This window comes from Anabrus simplex, chromosome 4, assembly GCF_040414725.1.
Source record: "Anabrus simplex isolate iqAnaSimp1 chromosome 4, ASM4041472v1, whole genome shotgun sequence".
Taxonomy (NCBI): domain Eukaryota; kingdom Metazoa; phylum Arthropoda; class Insecta; order Orthoptera; family Tettigoniidae; genus Anabrus; species Anabrus simplex.
Genome location: NC_090268.1, coordinates 393,943,333 through 393,967,472, shown reverse-complemented (window position 1 = coordinate 393,967,472; position 24,140 = coordinate 393,943,333). Strand labels below are relative to the sequence as shown.

The window sequence follows — 24,140 nt, the reverse complement described above, 5'->3', positions numbered from 1 at the left end:
CATCGCACACACACATTAATTGCAGACAAGCACACTTACATATAACACACACATAACTGAAAAATTGCAATCAACATCGCACACACACATTAATTGCAGACAAGCACACTTACATATAACACACACATAACTGAAAAAATGCAATCAACATCGCAGACACACATTAATTGCATACAAGCACACTTACATATAACACACACATAACTGAAAAAATGCAATCAACATCGCACACACACATTAATTGCAGACAAGCACACTTACATATAACACACACATAACTGAAAAAATGCAATCAACATCGCACACACACATTAATTGCAGACAACCACACTTACATATAACACACACATAACTGAAAAAATGCAATCAACATCGCACACACACATTAATTGCAGACAAGCACACTTACATATAACACACACATAACTGAAAAAATGCAATCAACATCGCACACACACACATTAATTGCAGACAAGCGCACTTACATATAACGCACACATAACTGAAAAAATGCAATCAACATCGCATACACACATTAATTGCAGACAAGCACACTTACATATAACACACACATAACTGAAAAATTGCAATCAACATCGCACACACACATTAATTGCAGACAAGCACACTTACATATAACACACACATAACTGAAAAAATGCAATAAACATCGCACACACACATTAATTGCAGACAAGCACACTTACATATAACACACACATAACTGAAAAAATGCAATCAACATCGCACACACACATTAACTGCAGACAAGCACACTTACATATAACACACACATAACTGAAAAAAATGCAATCAACATCGCACACACACACATTAATTGCAGACAAGCACACTTGCATATAACACACACATAACTGAAAAAATGCAATCAACATCGCACACACACACATTAATTGCTGACAAGCACACTTACATATAACACACACATAACTGAAAAAATGCAATCAACATCGCACACACACATTAATTGCAGACAAGCACACTTACATATAACACACACATAACTGAAAAATGCAATCAACATCGCACACACACATTAACTGCAGACAAGCACACTTACATATAACACACACATAACTGAAAAAATGCAATCAACATCGCACACACACACATTAATTGCAGACAAGCGCACTTACATATAACGCACACATAACTGAAAAAATGCAAACAACATCGCATACACACATTAACTGCAGACAAGCACACTTACATATAACACACACATAACTGAAAAATGCAATCAACATCGCACACACACATTAACTGCAGACAAGCACACTTACATATAACACACACATAACTGAAAAAATGCAATCAACATCGCACACACACACATTAATTGCAGACAAGCGCACTTACATATAACGCACACATAACTGAAAAAATGCAAACAACATCGCATACACACATTAATTGCAGACAAGCACACTTACATATAACACACACATAACTGAAAAATTGCAATCAACATCGCACACACACATTAATTGCAGACAAGCACACTTACATATAACACACACATAACTGAAAAAATGCAATAAACATCGCACACACACATTAATTGCAGACAAGCACACTTACATATAACACACACATAACTGAAAAAATGCAATCAACATCGCACACACACATTAACTGCAGACAAGCACACTTACATATAACACACACATAACTGAAAAAAATGCAATCAACATCGCACACACACATTAATTGCAGACAAGCACACTTGCATATAACACACACATAACTGAAAAAATGCAATCAACATCGCACACACACATTAATTGCAGACAAGCACACTTGCATATAACACACACATAACTGAAAAAATGCAATCAACATCGCACACACACATTAATTGCAGACAAGCACACTTACATATAACACACACATAACTGAAAAAATGCAATCAACATCGCACACACACACATTAATTGCTGACAAGCACACTTACATATAACACACACATAACTGAAAAAATGCAATCAACATCGCACACACACATTAATTGCAGACAAGCACACTTACATATAACACACACATAACTGAAAAATGCAATCAACATCGCACACAAACATGCATTAAGTAATGCAACATTGAACGTGGTCACTCAGTGGATGAGCGGCCACACTTTCCACACATATATTGATGACTATAACAATAAATAACTCAAAAAACCACCAAATACATTATCAAACTGCAGAAAACACACAACAGACATAAAACATTACAGACCGACAGAGGAGCGCAGAATAGCGCCCCGGTATCGGTACTTCACAAACCGGTGGAACATACAGACACCATGGATCTGCACCTGGGTGACTGCACTACATGCAGATCAGTATTGACTGATTGATTAATTAATTAATTCATTCATTCATTGTGAAAGTTAGATACCGATCTTATTGATATAAAGAATGTTACACAACTATCGTCGTATGTAGGCTACGTACGGTGCTGACTAATATAGTATGTTGTAATAGTTAATAGATAGATGGATTAAAGATACAAGTCGTAGAAGCAGCACAATAAATAATAATGATAATAATAATAATAATAACAACAATAATAATAATAATTGAACGATAACGACGGAAACGCGCAGTGAGAAGGAACTAGGCTAAGAAAAAAATATAGGGACAAGAGAAAACCAAAGGTTAACAACGTAAATAAGATACATATATATATATATATATAACAATAAATAAATGAGTAATTGAACATTTCTCAACAAGATAGTAAATCCCAGACAAGAGTTTGCTAGACAGTAAAATATATAGAGGAAACCTCAGAAGACAAAAAAATGTGCCACATTTACAACATAGAACATTAGAAATATATCGAAAACCGTATGAATTAGTATTGAGCGTACAATAAAGAGTGGTAAAACTCCAATAAGAGGAAACAGCCTAAAAATGAGAAGAAAAGAAGATGAAAAAGAAGGTAATATGGGAATGGAAGTAGGGATCAAACTGGGGAAAGGATTCTCTTCGCCGGGTCTAGTTATGCTTCAGGATGTAGCATTGGTCCTAGGAAGCAGGTAACGTGAGATCAAAGTTCCGTTGTCCGTAGTACAGTTCGTGTTTAAAAAGATTAAGTAGCAATAAAGTCTTGGATATTTAATTATGATGCCACAATAAGCTGACGAAAGCAAAGTTCAAACCGGGGCAGATGGCCCAAAGAAGAATCTAATGACAAAATAACGTCATGATAGGACTTGCTTACCAAATAATTCGAAGAATTATAGTCCAGATGGTAATGACAATATAAACGTAGCACAGTTGTTCGGTGCTCCACCACTCCGAGACGAAGGCAGACCCGTTTTTAGACGGATGGAGGAGAAAATATATAGCGGTATAGAAACGTCGAGAAGAATAGAGAAGCAGAAAGCCAGCATGTTCCAGAAATCATGTGTCCAATAGAAGTTAGCACAGGCATACAGAGCAAGCTTAGAAGGCGATGCGTGGAGGAAAAGATGACGTCAGAGTCACATGAATAACTGAGTAGACAGGCAGCAGTGAGCATAGCAGTAGAGTGAGTGAAGCAGCTGCGGCGTGATCGGAGAAAGGGCAGCATTCGAAGGTAGGAAATATATGTAGCATTTATCGGAGATCGTAACAAGGATGATAGGAGAGTAACTAAACGATGCTACGAATCTGGGAGCAAATAGAGAATTGTTATTTAACAGTTTCATGTAGAGTGAACAACGCAAAGCATAATAGTCCGTAATGAAAATGTATTTGTATATACAGGGTGGCCCACTTAAACGTTTCACCCCAGATGTATCTGGAACAACAAGAGATATTGAAAAATGACTTTCACGGGCATGAAGGCAGGGAAGGGGCTAATTAAAGTAAATACTATGAGCCAGTCTAAAACGTAGGAAAATAGTATTTTCAACGTCAACTTACGTTTTTTTAAATGGACACCGTGTATTATTTCGTAAGCAATCGTTAATATGAAAAATCACATAAGTAATGGCATTTGTTTCATCGCAATAGGTCAATTACATCCCGAGATATTGCAACGTGAAATTGACGCTTGAGATAAACGAAACGCGCAGCAGTTGCACATCCCCAGATTCCAGCACGAATCTCACGGTCCTCTTACTCGCGATATGATTGCCGTACTACAATACGACAGGCGCTATACTTAATGCTATTTGCACTGTTATTAAGAGGGATGAAAATAAGAGAATTTCGTTACAGTAACTTTGCTGTACGAATTATGTACATTCTGAAGTAGTACAGTACAGAGTACTGCAATGTACTGTGTAGATAAATAAAACACGCAAGAGAGAAACCGTTATTTACATATCCTTTTGCTGTGGCAGGAATCCCTTCTCTTGTTTTCATCCCTCTTGATAACAGTGCAAATAACATAAGTACAGCGCTTGTCGCATCGTAGTACGGCAATCATATCGCGAGTAAGAGGACGGTGAGTTTCGCGCTTGACTCTCGGGATGTCTGCTGCGCGTTTCGTTTATCTCAAGCGTCAAATTCACGTTGCAATATCTCGGGATGTAATTGACCTATTGCGATGAAACAAATGCCATTACTTATGTGATTTTTCATGTTAACGATTGCGCACGAAATAATATAGGGTATCCATTTAAAAAAACGTAAGTTGATGTTGAAAATACTATTTTCTTACGTTATTGACTGACTCATAGTATTTACTTTAATTAGCCCCTTCCCTGCCTTCATGCCTGTGAAAGTCATTTTTCAATATATCTTTTTGTTCCAGATATATCTGCGGTGAAACGTTTAAGTGGGCCACCCTGTATATATGTACATTTTATATCGCGTGATTCTTAAAGTTGCGAAGTAACTGAAGTAAAAACCATAGAGGGGCTGAAGAACGAAAACTTCGAAAGAGGTAGGTCTTGTCTAGGATGAACGCTTAGTCTGCGTAAGCCTAGTAATGTCAGGAACAACGTAGTGGTAGTATATTTCATTTATGTTTCCAAACTGTGTTACATTGCTAAATAATTCAGAAATCACAATCCATACAGGGATAGTCCTATGTACACACAGTGGAGTTAGACATTGGACACTGAAAACCGTGTACAAAAAGGTGGTAGAATTGTCGCCCTCATTATTCAATAACAATATCTATCAGTCAAATTGATGTCCAAATGTTAGGTGTTGTTAATAAGCATCCTGCTGTTTATTCCCAATTGCTGCGGTTACTTTTATTTGGATTAAAGTTTGGGGAAATTCCAATCACAAGGTAGATCTACTGAATTATGGAAATCCTGGCACATTTCTTGAAGTTTCATTCAGTGGAATGCCCACCACTCTGGAATGTGAAGGGGGAAGTCAAAATGGTGCTTTATGCTAAGGAGTAGAGGAGCACAGTTCACGAGAGAAATTATATACGAACACACGAACGTATTCTGTTGAGCTCCCCACATCCTTCAACTAGACACATTAACATAATAACATTATGATTGTGTAGACCTAGATGGAAACAAGTGTAAAATTTATTATGAACCACACTCGGACCAGTGAGTGTTACAAATACACGAAACTTTTAGAACTGACATACAGTGATTAACATCTCATTGCAAAGGAGAGGGATCTAATTACCCATTAACCACAGTCTCATCTCGGCATAAGCTGGTTGATGCAATAGCGCCGACATTTTACGGTAATAAAACCATGTGCCGCACGGATAACAATTAGTGTAGCTCTGGACTCCGGAGGGGTAGCACATCATATAAGGTGCATTGAATAATTTCTTTGTAATTTCTACGAGCAGGTCAGAAAGTCAAATACCCAGCAATTGAGATAATTTTGGTTTGATGAAGTGAAACCATTTCTTTCCCAAAATATCAGATGTATATACGGTTGCAAAATTATTCTAGACGATACAGGATCATATCAAAATTACAAGGAGTCCAAAAACACCTATGCTGGGTATCAAGAGGCTTATCAAGAGCGTCACGAGGCGATTTAAGTACTACTGAAAATTCAGACGGTCACATCTAGTGCTCCAGAGGGGAACACATTTTGTAATTTACTGTGTGGATACTGATCAACATGATGATAATGAAGAGGCTAACGGGTGTACCCTTCGAAACTCCCACATCTCTGCGTGCTAGAAATGTTCAAATTTTGGAGAGTTGTTCCAGTATACGTGCATGAAAAGTGCGTAATCAATATTCGGATTTGAGCTACGATAACGGGAGATATTTCGTGGAATCTGATGGGAAATAGCAACGGTGCAAATAGCAATCAAACTTCAGTAATAACTTGTTATGGTGGATAGTGTTGAGATAAAACTTGTTGATGCAGTAAGATTTCACGAGCGGTAACTTGTTGAAGTGTGGAGAAAAGGAAGTGTTAAAGATGCGCAACGAAGAAGATTTCCAAAGCAACAGGAAACTTATTGTACTGTAACCTAGTCTGAGGCTAGACTCTCCATGAAATTAACATTAAAACTTGCCGCCGGGTTGGGAATTTCACGATCAACCATGCCGACCACATCTATGACTTGATGATGAAATCTTCCCAGCCTGCGAGAGTGTGAATGAGTTATCAGATAGGAATTTGGACATGTGCCCCATAACATGTACCTTGTTGCCACAAACGTTTGTAAAATTGACGAGGCAGACTGAATATGCCACTTACCGCTTTTCATAAAAGGTGGCATCTCATTTTAGGCAAGATAGAATCCCCACTTTTACGAAGAAATGAAACATAAACCTCCACAAGAGGTGGTGCGTGCGGGCTCGAATGCAGACGATCAGTTTGGTCCTTATTCCCTCGATGAGGCAGTAAAACAAGTTTCCAATCACAGTATGCTGAATAACGGGTTACGTCCGCAGCTGCAAACAGCAGGCATCAGGAACACCGTCTGGCTGCAAGAGGATTGTGCACCAGCCCACTCCACATTTGCCATTCATTGCTATCGCGACGTAGCGTTTCCACATCGTTGGATTGGAGTGAAATCTCATACAAGACCGACTCCAATCTCAGACCGTAATATTAAAAAGACATGGCGGCCGAAGTAGCCGGATTGCTGGTATTGGCTAACACGAAAATATCACGTACATATTATATAAACTGCGATAATTTAACATGATAAATGTAACATCATAGGGAAAATCACTTTTACACGTATGAAAACGCTTCGCCAACAAGTGAATGAAATGGCGTATGGCTTTTAGTGCCGGGAGTGTCCGAGGATATGTTCGGCTCGCTAGGTGCAGGTCTTTTGATTTGACTCCCGTAGGCGTTCTGTGCGTCATGATGATGAAATGATGAAGACGACACATATACCCAGTCCCCGTGCCAGAGAAATTAACCAAATTAACCCGGGACCCCTGTGAGCAAACGCCAGCACGCTAACCATTTAGCCATATGCACCACATATAATCAACTAGAATCACATACCACTAGAAAAGAGACCAACAAGTTGATTATTTAGAAATTTCAATTTGTCAAATAACGTTGTCTTAGAGTTCACTTCGCTGGATAGATGAAAGTATATGTTAAAACTCTTAAAATGATATTTCTAACATCATTTTGAATGTTTCAAAATAAATTAAGGTGCGAAATTCCTCGATTTATTCGCTCTCATGAGAACTGTGAAGCATAATTTGTTACCTTAGTTTTGAAGCGATGGACAATTTCTTAAATTCACTCAATGGATGGGAAGTACACCCGAAATAATAATGTTATTGACTTTACGTCCCACTAACTACATTTTTCGCGGTTTTCGGAGACGTCGAAGTGCCGAAATTTAGTCCTGCAGTAGTTCTTTTATGTGCCAGTAAATCTACGGACACAAGGCTGACGTATTTGAGAACGTACAAATACCACCATACTGAGCAAGGATAGAATCTGCCAACTTGGTGTCAGAAGGCCAGCGCCTTAACCGCCTGAGTCACTCAGTCCAAGTACACCCGAAAGTATTATGTTAACCCAATGAACGGCCCTGGTATTGTTAACATAATGTTGACATATGGCATAACAGCACTTCACACAATTATACTAACCTTAGTAATGAAACGTCCAGACGGTAACGATATAACAGGTTTTTTCACATTAAAGGACACGAGCGCAAAAACTCTATTGACTAAATATTGATATTTAACCACATGGACGAGCTTCAGTTCGGCGCTGTCTGCTTGATAACAGATAACCATAGCATGAATCTGAAGGTTTTGGTAGTGTAGAACCCTACGTTACAAACCCAGCTAATCCCTCAAGTCATCCGGGAGATAGTAGGTTCGAATCCCACTATCGGCAGCCCTGAAGATGGTTTTCCGTGGTTTCCCATTTTCACACCAGGCAAATGCTGGGGCTGTACCTTAATTAAGGCCACGGCCGCTTCCTTCCAACTCCTAGGCCTTTCCTATCCCATCGTCGCCATAAGACCTATCTGTGTCGGTGCGACGTAAAGCCCCTAGCAAAAAAATCCCTCAAGTCACTATTTCTTCTGTTCGACTTGTTGGCTGAATGGTCAGCGTACTGGCTTTCAGTTCAGAGGGTCCCGGGTTCGATTCCCGACCGGGTCGGGGACTTTAACTTTCATTTGTTAATTCCAATGGCCTGGGGGCTGAGTGTTTGTGCTGTCCCCAACATCCCTTCAACTCACACGTAACACTATCCTCCACCACAATAACACGCAGTTACCTACACATGGCAGATGCCGTCCATCCTCATCCGAGTGTCTGCCTTACAAGGGCTGCACTCGGCTAGAAATAGCCACACGAAATTAATTAACTATTTCTTCTGTGTAACAGTATACGGATTGCTCCATCTGTCACACTTATAAGTTTTGTTACAGCCTACTCCAACATCCAGCCAAACATTTCCGCAGGCAAAGCACACATTATTGTAAAATACACTTGGATCAAAATCACTCGACATTTTGAAGCACACAGACACTGACGGAATAACACAATATCAGTTATATTCTATCTAAATTAATATTTTTCGAGGAACACGAATAGTTCGGAAGTAGAGAAATGGCTTCCCTTACCTCAGACTTATTCTCAAAAGGATGTATGCACGCTACAGTTTTCTCATGAACTTCAAAATAATCACGATGTATATTGCTAATCCATTTCTCTCATAATGTTCTATTCCGTAGGAAACTTAAGAACAGTTGTATGAGAGGCATTGCCATATTTAGACTAGTCCACCTAGTGCACTCATGTTCTTTAATGGGTAAACACACGATCAAAACAAGCATATTCTCACATTACTGTGTATAATTGCAGATCCTATGCGTCCACTGACTCATATAAATACACTCGCACACTTATATTTTACAAAGAAACTAACATTTATCGTCAACTTTCATAAAATTACACCGATAACATACGATAAAAACAACCCACATATCAAGACCGACTACAATATATCAGACCTTAATGCTACTATCGATTGCGAGGAAAATGGCGACTTCGTGGGCGAGTGTTTGAGACATTTGGTTGGTTCATATCTGTGTTTACATTCTGTTAAAGAGTGTTATTTTGATCGAGTTATTGAAGTATGAAGTATATGTTTGGTAAAATATTAATCTATAACGGTTTATTAGTATGGTGTTTTGTTAGTTTATATGATGCTATTTTTAATGTATAATAGTGTTTATATTGCCGTGCTGTATTTCACAAAATGGGTTGTTCCTACTGCGTTCGTGGTTGTAGATGTAATTATACCGTTGCTGAAGCTTTTAAATTCCCTGAAGATAGATCTCTACAGGGGAAGTGTATAAGGAATATTCACCGGGAAAATTTGTAAGTCAAAGACCAAACTATCGTAGGCTGTGTGTGTAACCAAAATTTGTGATTAGAGAAAATCTTTCCAGCTGATAATGGTGAGCCTATTCGTTTTTGTTTTCTTATTCAATCGGAGTAATTTCATGCAAGTTGACGATAAGTATTAGTTTCTATGTAGAATATAAGTGTGTGAGTGTATTTATATGTGTCAGTGGTCAATAGGATCTATAATTATACGCAGTCATGTGACAGTATATTTGTTTTGATCGTGTTGTGAACCGGATTTAAATCGAACTATGGCAATGCCTCTCATACATCTATTATTAAGTTCTCTAAGGAATAAAACATTAAGAGAGAAGTGGATTAGGAACATACATCGTGAATATTTCTACAAAAAAGTAGTGTGCATATGTCATCTGAGAGTAAGTCTGAGATTAGGGAAGACTATGATTTCTAATTCTAAATGGTAGACCTATTCGTATTCCTCGAAAAAACAATTCATTTAGATAGATGATAATTGATATGGTGATGTCCCTTCAGTGTCTATGTGCTTCAAAGTGTAGCGTGATTTAGATGCAGTTGTACTTTGAACAAATCTGTGCTTGCCTGCGGGACCATTTGGCTAAATCTTGGTGTATAACAAAACTTATAATGTGACAGATGGAGCAATCTGTACACTGTTACACAGAAGAAATAGTGACTTGTAGGGATTAGCTTCGTTTGTAACTCAGGGGTTTTATTGTACCAATACCTTCCGATTCATGTTGTGGATATCTGGTATCAAGCAGTCTATACCAAATTGAATCTCGTCCATGTAGGTTAAAGACATCATTGTTTAGAGTCAATAGAATTGTTTTACTCATGTTCTTCAATGGGGAAAATCCTATTATATCTTTAGTGTCTGAACGCTTCATTGCTAAGTTTACCATAATGGTTGGAAGTGCTACTATAACATATGTCAACATATGATTTAAGAGTTTCCAGTAAGGAAACGGGGCTGTTCATTGGGCTGGCATAATCATTTCGGGTGTACTTCATTTTCATCGAGTGCTGAGCATTAGAAATTGTCCACCACTTCGAAACTAAGGCAACACGTTGTTTCATAGTTCTTATGAGAGTGAGTAAATTGAGGAATTTCGCACCTTAAATTATTTTTAAACATTCAAAATGATGTTATAAATATCAATTTAACAGTTTTATAATGTATTTCCATCTGTCTAGCGAAGTGTAATCTAAAAGAAAACGTTATTTGAAAAAGTGAGATTTCGAAATAATCAGCTTGTTGTTCTCTTTTGCTGTGGGGCTGTCCATCTATTCTAGCAGAATATATATGATTCTAGTTGATTATATGTGACGAGTACTTGTTTGCGAAGCGTTTTCATAGGTGCAACAGTGATTTTCCCTATGATGTTACATTTATCATGTTAAATTACCTACCACCGTTTGCAAAATATGTACCTGATCATTTCGTAATTTCTGGCAGATTGAACGAGATATTGTGTAGCTCTTTCAGTGGTATCAACACAAGTAATTTAATGTGACGCCGGGCTGAGTGGCTCAGACGGTTGAAGCTCTGGCCTTCTGACCCCAACTTGGCGGGTTTGATCCCGGCTCAGTCCGGTAGTATTTGAAGGTGCTCAAATACGTCAGCCTCGTGTCGGGAAATTTACTGGCAGGTAAAACAACTTCTGCGGGATTAAATTCCGACATCTCCGAAAATCGTGAGTTGGTTTATCGTCGAAATGAAGTTATTGCGTGTTACCCTAAACTTCATCAGTCGGCAGCTACTGCGCCCACGACGTCCACCATCTTGGTTTTGATATTACGGTCTGATATATTGTAGTCGGTCTTACACATATCCAACAATTCTGGCTACTCGATTCGCCATCTTTGAACGATCGAGAGGTGCATTAAGGTCTGAGGATTGGAGTCGGTCTTGCTTCATAGCTGCCGTCCTAGACGGGCTCGACGGAACGTTTCAGATGTTAGGGATGGCCGTGGAACTGAACAAGCACCTGCGCCATTACCTAAGTCCCCACGCACCCCAGAACTCATCACCCAAGAATACGCTTTGTGGGGCTTCATTAAGGAGAAGATACGGCAGCGTCGATATGTTTCCAGTAATGAATTAAAAGCTGCGGTCCGCTTTCGGTAAAGTGATGCAAATAACGATCACCAAGATGCGCATATGAACATGGCATCGTATTCGTCTCTGCAGAGATAGGTACATTTTCAAGAATTAAATATACACATACGTACTTGAGAAATCGGTGTACTGCGACTTTTCACACATTCTGTAGATTTCACTTTCGCCCGAAATTCGGACGTCAATCTTTTTCAAGTCGTATGTGACGTCTTATATCACAGACGCAATGTACATCGATTTCGTCCTCAAGATGTGTAAATTTGTTTTGAATTAAGAGACAAAATGTCAAAATAAACATTCCGAACCCATACTGACGGATGTTTAATTCCGATAATAGCTATCACGAGGTAGGCCTCATATTCTGTGCTGTTGTGACCCGAACATAGCCCTGTTGTCTGATATGAGAGGCACTGAAGTTTCTTGAGCAAGAAAAGTAAGGACGTCATCACATTGACCATTTTAAGGGCGAATATATTCAGGACGCTTGGCTAGGCAGCAGCCACTTAGGCAGGCCAAGGCTTTTATTGATCTGAATGAACATCCGGATTTACACGTATTTGAATAAATGGCAATCAAACCTTGCAAATTTTAAAATCCATTTGAATAAACGTATCTTACCGTGTCTACTCCTGCAAGCATCATATCGAGTGCCATCACGAACGGAATCATAGGGTCTTCATTCTTGATGAGAAGAGTCTCCAGCACACTCATATCCTTTTGAGCGTCGGGAGACCTCTTCATAATCCTGTCTTGAGCTTGTTTAATGTACTTCATGCCCACTCTGGAAAGAACAGAAACAGTTGTTACCGTGTATTTCTTACCGTCATTTTAGTATTTGGGAAAATATTCATTTGTAAATTATTTACTTCTTGTTCTAGGTCTGTTCGACAGCAGAAATTAGAAAATATTAAGTTTTTATATGTTTATCTCATTAAATAATGGAAGATTTTCCGGATTAATACTATGCATATCTCGTTCAAAAGTTGTAGGAAATGGGTTGTTGGTATTCTTTTGTAACATTTCAAGTTTTGAAATTTCTTTTCTTCGAGGAATAAAATGATTTGTCTTCAGGATACTTACTGTCACTCACAAGTATGCTCAGGTGCCTTTTGTTGAGATATATACACCCGACGTATCTAAAATAGCTTTAAGGAATGGCAGAACTAATAATATATATATATAGGGATTTTTCTTTTTTGCACAATTGAGGATAGATATCTCGTTAGTGAGAAAATGTGAAGACAGGGCGTCAGAACTTTTCACTTTTACCACCAGTGGCGTACGCTGCGATCAAGACGTGGGCTACCACTAGACTGTAGATGGTTTATCGAACGTCAAGCCTTAATTGTTTTGAGCCATCAGAGTAGCTTGCTTTGCTGTCGATGCTGTTTCAAAACTTACTGACCTGGCCTCTGCCCCGGCCAATACTCAACACCTGATCAGTAGGAAATGGTAAGTGCGGGTTTAACAAATTAAATTCCTTCTTTATGGCTAAATGGATAGAAAGTTTGCCTTTCTCCGATGGCCCCGGTTCAATTCCCGGAATCAACCTCTTCGTGTTCTAATTCCCCTCGCTTCAGAAATGGGTGTTTATGACATCTTCATTGGGCCACCAGCAAGCCTTTCCAGAGGCTATGCACCACTGTATTATTATTATTATTATTATTATTATTATTATTATTATTATTATTATTATTATTAGTATTAGTATTAATATTATCATCAAATGAACAGCGTTACAAGCTGTCCTACACGTCTTTCACTTGTTTAATAGCTTTCTCGGTAGTTCAATGTCCGACCCATGATCACGGGTTCGATTCCAAACAAGAAAAGAATACTGAACCTGAAAGGTTACATTTCATTTTATCAGATCTACGTATAAAATGAAAATTACATTACTCGCATAACAGCAGACATTGCAGTGTCTTCCTACAATAATGTAGAAGTAGACGGGAGTGAAATAGTAGCACCCTATTATCTATATAATTAAGTCAGAAGTATGAGGTGAGTAAGTATATGTGATTAGGAACGCATGGTTGCTCTCCTCCCTGGTTGGCAGTGGCGATCTGATGGACCGAAGCTTTGGGTATGTATCCCCTTGGTCCCCTTACCAATCTGATATACAGCAGCAAGCCGCTTGAGGTGAGTCGAGGGGAGAAGGACGTACCGCCAGGGCTGCAATGTCGGTCTCCGATGCCTTGCACTCAGAATTAAGAGCGGCCTTTTTTTCCTCATTGCTTTCAAGTTTTTAAAGTGCAGCAATGTGTCAGATGCTTACATTATAATATGCTTTAAGATTTCCATCGTCTCATTTGATGTTTGGGCTTCACCGCTAGCCTTGGTAGCCCTCAGTATACGCCACTATTTACCACGTTATGAAACTGCAGAGATATATTATGTGAATAAATACGAACAGAAAATACTGTATTACTCGTATACAGTAAATACGCTTCCTTGTGATACCGCAGTTTAAGTTACGAATTGCTGAAAAAGGGAAAATACATGTAACCGTAGACCGCCGTTGGAGAAGCAAACAGTGTATGTCGTAATAACAATGGAGTGGAGAAAAAGTAGATTCAGACCGTGGATCTACCGCTTTCGTCTGTTTTGTCTCAGTCGGTATATACATTTATTACCTCTGGTTACTCCGTTCTCACTACTGGTGACGCACTCGTTGTCGTGATAACTCAGATCATTTTCACTGCCTGTTTCAGGAGTTTCGTAACACTTCTACAACCACGTAGAAGTACTTTCCATGCATGCCGCTTGAGCAGTCTCTGTACTATTCCTTCAAATGATATATTAGTAAATTATTTACTTCCCGTTGAAGGGATATTTCTCCGCAAATATTACAAAATATTACAATTTTTAAATTTATATCCCATAAAATAATTTATATTTGCTTAGAAACGCTTAAGGAATTATGATTTACCTTTAAGGTAATTGAGTTCAAATACTTACTTTTGACATGAATACAGTGAATTCTAAAAACTTCTCACACAAAAGACCTTCATTTATTAATTTCTTAGCATCGTCACAACAAGTAAGCTTATGAGAAGTTCAAAATTTGTATTGTAATTCATGCTTTGAGTGCTGCGTGAATGTTCTGAGTTTCTAGTATTTGATATTTGTAAAATGATGTCTAACTTTATTACAGAAACTGCTAAGAAGAAACTTTCGCAGTCGTATATTTTCTTCGCTACAGGGGAAAGCTTAGAATCATGGATATGTTTTCAGAGTTAGAAGCCGGGATAGCGAGTATATATTCTTTATTTGTTCCCCTCTTACGAGCCTAATCAAATTCTAATGTTATTATTATTAGCCATTAGTGCAAAGGTTGGGCGCCTGATTCTTACTCCAAGGCTCTGTGTTCGTTTCTCGGCAAGTTCAAGGATTTTAATTCTGGACTGGGAAGTACAACGGGATTCACCAAATACGACATTTTCTCAAGCTCTTAGTTACAGGAAGAAATCGAAAAGTGAGAAATTGACGCTAATGGCGTAGAATACATAAACGAACAATGTTTGCGATGCTTACAATGGAGATGGGAATTTCTAAATAGATCTCCAGCCTGAAAGCATATGTTTGTTAAAATGTTTTAATTCTCGAGATTTTACGGAAGTGCAGAGAAGACACGAAACCAAAGGAAAAGGAACCTCCATTTCCTTGATTTCTATAATATTTATTTCCTTAAACAGTGCGAAGTAAATACCACGTATCTGACAATACCCTTCTTGTCCATTATTTTCCTTAAGACTTGCCACGCCTTCCAGTCACATATGGATATGCAGTCCATTAGAACAATATTTATTGTGTTCATTTTTCTCTGCTAATGAACTTGAATACATTATACTGTAGGAGTGCGTAAATACGTCATGCAAACATACATTCCTACAGTGCATTACGTTAAGAAAGATATTTGTCCATCCTGAATTATCAGCATGTTCTCATGTTTTCACCCTCTATGACGCATTTCGCAAACCTTTACAGCCCGTTTATGACAGTCCCTGCATACTGCTTTCTCGAACAGATTTTCTGATAGAGACCCTTGAAGTGAAATGAAATGGCGTATGGCTTTTAGTGCCGGGAGTGCCGGAGGGCATGTTAGGCTCGCCATGTGCAGGTCTTTTGATTTGACTCCCGTAGGCGACCTGCGCGTCGTGATGAGGATGAAATGATGATGAAGACGACACATACATCCAGCCCCCGTGCCGGCGAAATTAACTAATGATTGTTAAAGTTACCGACCCCCTCGGGAATCGAATCCGGGACCCCAGTGACCAAACGCCAGCACGCGAAACATTTAGCCATGGAGTCGGACACCCCTTGAAGTGACCCGACCGTATCAGTTTACAAACTTAAGCCTGCATTTATATTAAGTGAATTTGAAGTGAATGACTCACGGACTCTCCAGCAGCAACCTATTCATCAGCATCCAAGTGATGTACTGCCATTGCCGTTGCCTCTGCCTGAAAAGGAATACGCCCACTCCGGAAGAACTGTTCGTTCTCACAGATATCACTAGGGGGGAGTGTATGTGGTGACTGCTCACAAGACTGAAAAGTGTTTGCTCTTTGTAATTAATCTCTTTTCTGGAACCATCAAGAATTAATAAGGCAGTGAGAATTAAAGAGTTTCGATGATTACTTGAAAATATTATTGTGGGAGGAATGGCAATTAATAAACACACAGCCTAAAGGGTTCCAACCCAACCAAAGTCCAGCTGCTATATTGCTAGACCACAGGATACCGAGCTGGATAGCTGCAGTCGCTTAAGTGCGGCCAGTGTCCTGTATCCAGTGGTTCGAACCCCACTATCGGCAGCCCTGAAAATGGTTTTCCGTGGTTTCCTATTTTCACACCAGGCAAATGCTGGGGCTGTACCTTAATTAAGGCCACGGCCGCTTCCTTCCCACTCCTAGCCCTTTCCTGTCCCATCGTCGCCATAAGACCTATCTGTGTCGGTGCGACGTAAAGCAACTAGCAAAAAAAAAAAAATGGTTTCTGTGGTTTCCTATTTTCACACCAGGCAAATGCTTGAGCTGTACCTAACATAAGGCCACGGCTGCTTCCTTCCAATTTCTAGCCTTTTCCTGTCCCATCAAAGACCATTCTATGTCGGATGCCAACTCGCCCAGTGGTTTCATTTCTAGCAGTGACATGCAAAAGATTCAAAGAACACAAAACTGAGTTTTACATCGAGCAGTTAAAGATTAATACGTTCCTACAGTTCAACTACACGATATTACTAAAATGCCGTACATTTTGGGTACGCGACAACTCTCACCACAAACGTTTACAATGCTAAGTACTTGTAATCACAGCAATACCCCTACTTAAACAACTAGAAAGATATGAACTAGATATCCCGTATAATATACAATGCCGCCCAAAGTTCATTTGACTAATAAAGAGTATCTACTAAGTAACCCTGATTAAATACACACAATTGACTTCACATCCGACAATACTACCAATACCATCACAAAAATGTGAACTTCTATAAACAAATAAAACACCGGAAACGCAAGTCCCACCCAAAAAGCAAGACCATCGTGCCATTCAATCTCACACACGTTAAAACAACAATTAATTACCTCCCCGCACCTCCCACCAAAGTACCGCCAATTAACATATCTCACCTCTTCAATTATTCTCAAACACACTCGAAACATTGAGCCAAAACCCCATATCGGTACATCTAAATGCAGCCATAACATGCCCAAATCTGTTAAATTTATTCCGACATATGTAGGACATTACATGCGGCAAACCAATTGCAAATTCAAAAGCAACATCGGGCGTGGTTAGTGTATGTATGGGTTACAACTGTGTCAACTGTGTCATGTGTGAAACATATCGAGTTCTCTGCCACACTAAAAAAGCATAAAACACTTCAGAACAAAACACATTATCATCAACATTAAAATTTCAAAATTAAACTGAACTCCTTATAATGACACACTCACATACACAGGCCGATAAAGCAGCGCTACGAGGGCACCGACATCTGTTCCCCACATAATACCTATCAATTTGAGGGATATGTGGCTCAAATGAATAACCAGGGTCTACTAACTACACTAGAGACCAATAGGAACAAAGAGAGTACTCTCTAAGGTAGCGAAATGAGATTCACGATATGTCATGCGATTTTGTTTACTACCGGGCGAGTTGGCCGTGCGCGTAGAGGCGCGCGGCTGTGAGCTTGCATCCGGGAGATAGTAGGTTCGAATCCCACTATCGGCAGCCCTGAAGATGGTTTTCCGTGGTTTCCCATTTTCACACCAGGCAAATGCTGGGGCTGTACCTTAACCAAGGCCACGGCCGCTTCCTTCCAACTCCTAGGCCTTTCCCATCCCATCGTCGCCATAAGACCTATCTGTGTCGGTGCGACGTAAAGCCCCTAGCAAAAATTTTGTTTACTGTTAAATTGCAATGGTTATTCTATATTTTGTATTTTGTTGCAACCTAGCATATTATCAGATTTTCAGTAGTTGGTAGTTTCGATGTGTTGCGCATAGCAAAGCTATTATGTCACAAGGAAATTCACAATGTTTTCCTTCCAAAGACAGGCAAGCTCAGGCAGGCTCAGTCCGGTGGTATTTCAAGGTGCTCAAATATGTCAGCCTAGTGTCGGTAGTTTTACCTCCACGTACAAGAACTCCTGCGGTTCAAAACTCCGACATCTCGGCGTCTCCGAAAACACGTAAAAGTAGCTAGAGGGACGCTAAACCACATACCAATTACAGTATTATTATTACATAGCTGTCAGGATGTGGCCTAAGACTTACTGTGTGTAGTTTGCCTACATCACAGGTTTCATACGTAGTGCGTCGTTTGCGTGCCTGGTTTGTATTCGATCACACATGCTGGAAAACTAAGCATGTTTCATAATTTGTTCCAATGTCCGATTGGGGCCGATGACCTCGATGTTAGGCCCCTTCAAACAACAAGCATCATCATCAGCAACCAATGTCCGATTCTGAGAATAATCAGAGCATTGTATATCTCAAATTCGCAAGTGCAAGCCTGAATGTGGAAAACAGGGTATTTCTATTTAAGAAAAGGAAATTAGTACCGTTATCTCAGCAGATATTAACACCCTAGAGAAGTAGTGCAAGTTAGGCCATGAGCCTCTTGGTAGCCTTACTGAAAGTGGAGTGATGATATCTTTCACTATTCACAAGTTATTTGAAGCGGACATCTTAGGTAAATAAACTTGTTTATACATATTAGGTAATTGAATGTAATGCTATATATACAGAGTAATATAAAGATTCTCGTACATCACCACGTAACAGATGCCATTCCGAATTTCGTACGCCATCACTGCATTGAGATTTCAAATGTAAAAGAAACCAATAAATTCAGTGAGTCTTATATTTGCAAAAGAGCCTTGGGTCATAACTGTTGTACTCAGCGGAAGGTAACGAAACTACTAAAGCGAAGAGTGTACTTCATTTCGCACAGGTACTCGAAGCTATTCTACTGTAAGATGCTGTTTATGGAATGGAAAAGTTTGTAATGACAGACAGAATTTTTAAATGTAAGAGTAGCAATCTAAAAAGAAGGATGGAGAAGGAAAAAAACTTACTCGTTGAAGTAATCCAGGGCATCTACCATCTGATTCCATAACGCCTCCTTCTCGGACGGGGGAAGAGGGGGTGGCACGTCGAGTAGGAACATCGCCTTCATAACCAATTGCAAAGCGGCAATGAACTTCTCAGTTTCTGAATCTGGTTTATTATTTGGCTGCAGACAACCCAGACGTGTGTCCAAAGCGATGAGGGATATTGCTGTTAATCAGATTTAAAAAATCGCTGTAAAATAAACTAAATATGCATAATGTTACGTATTGGCGGGATAGATAAATAATCACAGAAAACAGGTAGCACTTAACTTCTAAGATTTATTATCTCATTTCTTAGTAAAACATTAACACACACTGGAATACCAGCACCACAACTTACACGTCACAATACAAATCACACAATTGCAGAGTTCGCGCGCTATCTCAATTCTCTCCGTTCATTCACACTCGGTCTTTGTCCATTAGATCACAGACTCACGCAGTCACACAGTTAATATCGTTGCTACTATCACGGTCCTGAGTTCACAGCCTGCAAACGTCATCCTTGCAATTAAGGATGATGTATGCTGCTCGTTCACTCAATTAGGATCTCCGTTCCCTGTACCCCTGCCGATATCCAGTGTTCTCTTCCACGCCGCTTCAACACTCAACATTTACTACACACTGATCCAAGAGTGCCCACACGGTGACGGACAACAGAGCAAATAGTGTACAGGCTGTCAGCTCACTATCGGACTGTAGGCTCTCAACTCACTAATGAAGTTCAACTATTTCTCACTGAATCAACAACACCAACTGTACCACTAACTCACTACTGCCAGGCTCGCTTGCCTTACATACCTGGGCGACCCTTCGAGATAGACTGAAGAAAATGGAAATTGCAACACCCAGAAGGAATGGTCCTACATTGCTGAAATTCAACATGTAGGACGAGTGTTCGGTTGTGATTCGATGATTACACTTTCAGGTCCCTCTGATCGCAAGTTTGGACAACAATCAATACAGGATGTGCCCACCACGAGCTGCAATACATTTATGAATTAGTCGAGGCATGGATTCAATAAGGCCCCGGATCGCTTCCTGAGGAATTGTGACCCATGCTTGCTGCACTGCACTGGTCAGTTGTTCCAGAGTTGTGGGTGGCTGAGGACGGTTGGCCAGTTGTCGACCCATCATGTCCCACACATGCTCAATAGGACTGAGGTCCGGGGATCTGGCGGGCCATTCTAAGGTTGTGATGTCGTGGAGAGCTTCTCTGGAGATGCGTGCAGTGTGAACCCGAGCATTGTCCTGCTGAAACATCCCATTAGCAATGTTCGTTATCATAGGGACAACCACTGGATTGAGTACCCTATCAACGTACTGTCGTCCGACTCGTTGGCTGAACGGTCAGCGTACTGGCCTTCGGTTCAGAGGGCCCCGGGTTTGATTCCCGGCCGGGTTGGGGATTTTAACCTTAATTGGTTAATTCCAATGGCACGGGTCTGGCTGTATGTGTTGTCTTCGGCATCATTTCATCCTCATCACGACGCGCAGGTCGCCTACGGGAGTCAAATAGAAAGACCTGCACCTGACGAGCCGAACTCGTCCTGGGATATCCCGGCACTAAAAGCCATACGACATTTCATTTCTTCAACGTACTGTCGAGCAGTCATACTGTCCTCAACAAGCACTAATTGTGATTTCACATTAAAGCCTATAGCTCCCAGGAATATAATGCTTGGTGTTGGCCCTGTGTGCCTCTCGACAATAAGATCTGAGCGGCCCCTCCCCCGGTACGTCGGCGCACACGATTCCGGCGATCACTGCAGGCAAGACAGAAGCGCGATTCATCACTAAAGACGACCCTATGCCATTCGTCGGCCCACGTCGATCTTTCTCGACACCAGGCCAGCCTTACAAGTCGCTGTTGTGGGGTCAAAGGAACAACTTCTGCAGGGACACGGGCTCGTAAGCCATCTGCACGGAGGCGATTACCAACTGTCTGTTGTGTATCGTGGGGTGCCACAGCTGCTCGAATTTGCGCTGCTGTTCATGGGGTTCCATCCGGGCCATCCGAATGATGCGGCGATCCTCTCTACAGTTGTCTGTCGCGCTGGGCCTGTGCCAGGTCTACGAGTGTGGGTACCTTCATTAGACCACTGCTGCCATACATGTTGTACCGTAGATGTCTGTCGGCCAACACGTGCAGCAACAGTCCTTAGCGATAATCCAGCCTCACACAGCGCAAGTATCCGATCCCTCTCAAACAGCGACAGTTGTTGATACCGTACTCTTCTCTGTCGTCGAGGCTTGATTGATGGGGAACACTTCACTGCACAGACTGCAAGTCAACTACGCTGTACCAGAGTCCGTATACTGGAATTGATTCCTCCGCGATCAATTGCGTGGGGAGACCTGTAGCAACAATCCAATGGGTCTGAAACTTTGGTCGTTTACTTACCTACACGGCATCGTTCCATATCTTGAAAATCAACACAAACAACCAATGCTTTCATGGTGTTGCTATTTCCATTTTCTTAAGTGTATATCGGGCACTAAAATCCAATGGAAGCCTCTGAATATGGCAGGTTCTCATTTCGCGGTTCTCGTCGTTTCTGCAGCCTACGAGGACGTCAGCGACGTGATGGCCAGTGCCGGTAACTCCATCAGGGTCTCTCCTGTCAAGTTGGCTGTGCAGGGAGTAACGAAGCTTCAGCGCGGTGACGTCACTCGTGATGGATCGCTCTCCATGCTGTCTTGCTCCACGAAACGACGAAAGTACCACACTAATTGACATACACTTAGAGATGGCTGTCGTTTTGTTAAATTGTGCTGTGTTCGCCCAGCGAATGTAATACTTCAGTTTGGTACATGACTACGATACCATCCGATCTTGTAATGGCCATTGGTTAACCGGTGGTGAGCAAAGGACTAGTAAGACACGAGATCTCGCATTTGTTTCCAGCCAGATTGTCGGTGCCCATACGTATGGGTTATTCCATCTCCGAAGTAGTGCATACAATGAACGTTCCATGGGCCAACACGTGCAGCAACAGTCCTTAGCGATAATCCAGCCTCACACAGCGCAATTATCCGATCCCTCTCAAACGGCGACAGTTGTTGATACCGTGCTCTTCTCTGTCGTCGAGGCTTCATTGATGGGGAACACTTCACTGCACAGACTGCAAGTCAACTACGCTGTACCAGAGTCCGTATACTGGAGTTGATTCCTCCGCGACCAATTGCGTGGGGAGACCTGTAGCAACAATCCAATGGGTCTGAAACTTTGGTCGTTTACTTACCTACACGGCATCGTTCCATATCTTGAAAATCAACACAAACGACCAATGCCTTCATGGTGTTGCTATTTCCATTTTCTTAAGTGTATATCGGGCACTAAAATCCAATGGAAGCCTCTGAATATGGCAGGTTCTCATTTCGCGTGTCTCGTCGTTTCTGCAGCCTACGAGGACGTCAGCGACGTGATGGCCAGTGCCGGTAACTCCATCAGGGTCTCTCCTGTCAAGTTGGCTGTGCAGCGAGTAACGATGCTTCACCGCGGTGTCTTCACTCGTGACGGGAACGTAATGGATCGCTCTCCCACGTGTCTTGCTCCACGAAACGACGAAAGTACCACACTAATTCACATACACTGACGAGCAATTCACTTAGAGATGGCTGTCGTTTTGTTAAATTGTGCTGTGCTCGCCCAGCGAATGTAATACATCAGTTTGGTACATGACTACGATATCATACGATCTTGTAATGGCCATGTGGTTAACAGGTGGTGAGCAAAGGACTAGTAAGACACGAGATCTCGCATTTGTTTCCAGCCAGATTGTCGGTGCCCATACGTATGGGTTATTCCATCTCCGAAGTAGTGCATACAATGAACGTTCCATGGGCCACCATGTCTCGAGTGTATCATGAGCACGTAGTTGTTTGACTATCACCATGGTCAAGTGTCGTAGAACACAATAGGTTGTTGACAGGGGTAAGCATCAACTGGCTTGGGAGGTAAGAGCGGGTAGACGGTAACAGTGTAACAGGTTACTCGCAGATCCAAAGTTGGATAACGTCGACGTTTGAGCACTTCCAGAACCACGTCCTCGCGGTACGGTACAGAGGTCACGGGTATCTTTGTTCACGACACATTACAAGGCACAAGGAATGGCATTCGCACAGGAACACCACCATTGAACTTTGGAATCATAGACAAACGTCGCCTGGAAAAATGAATCGTGGTACCAGATTGTACATACCCATGGCAGCGTACGAGTGCTTCAACCAAGACCCCAGCTAATATATTTCTTTTTGTCACAAGAGTTCTGTTCAAGTCAGAGGTTGTTTTACCATTGTGGGATGAAATGGGACCTCTGGAAGATCTGACAACGTCCTTCACCAACCAGTGATAAAGGATAGTGCTGTCTAATCATATCCAACTATTTCTTCACCTCCAGCGCACTTCTGGAGACCTGTACGTACAGTAAAACAACGCACCGTCCTGTCCGTGCCGAACTGATGTTGATTTAATCGACGAACACTCCTTGTATATGAAAATGATTCTTTAGTCTCTAAGATAACCCGACCCCTGTCCTATTCATCACATTCAGGATGTTATCAAGAGAGATGTGCGTGCCGTCGACCCTCCTCCCAACTAT

The 24,140-nt window shown here is 41.0% G+C and overlaps 1 protein-coding gene across 6 annotated transcripts in view; it reads right to left on the bottom strand.

The window, feature by feature from the left end:
* The window catches only part of LOC136872036 (probable cytochrome P450 49a1), a 334,038-nt gene that overhangs the window by 14,610 nt on the left and 295,288 nt on the right, over nucleotides 1–24,140 (bottom strand). For all 6 annotated transcript variants that reach the window (XM_068227313.1, XM_068227312.1, XM_068227311.1 and 3 more), the window contains exons 7-8: nucleotides 19,501–19,702; nucleotides 12,522–12,684 (exon numbers count right to left, since the gene is read on the bottom strand). In XM_068227313.1, the coding sequence (XP_068083414.1) occupies nucleotides 12,522–12,684; nucleotides 19,501–19,702 (365 nt within the window). The remainder of the gene's footprint in view (nucleotides 1–12,521; nucleotides 12,685–19,500; nucleotides 19,703–24,140) is intronic.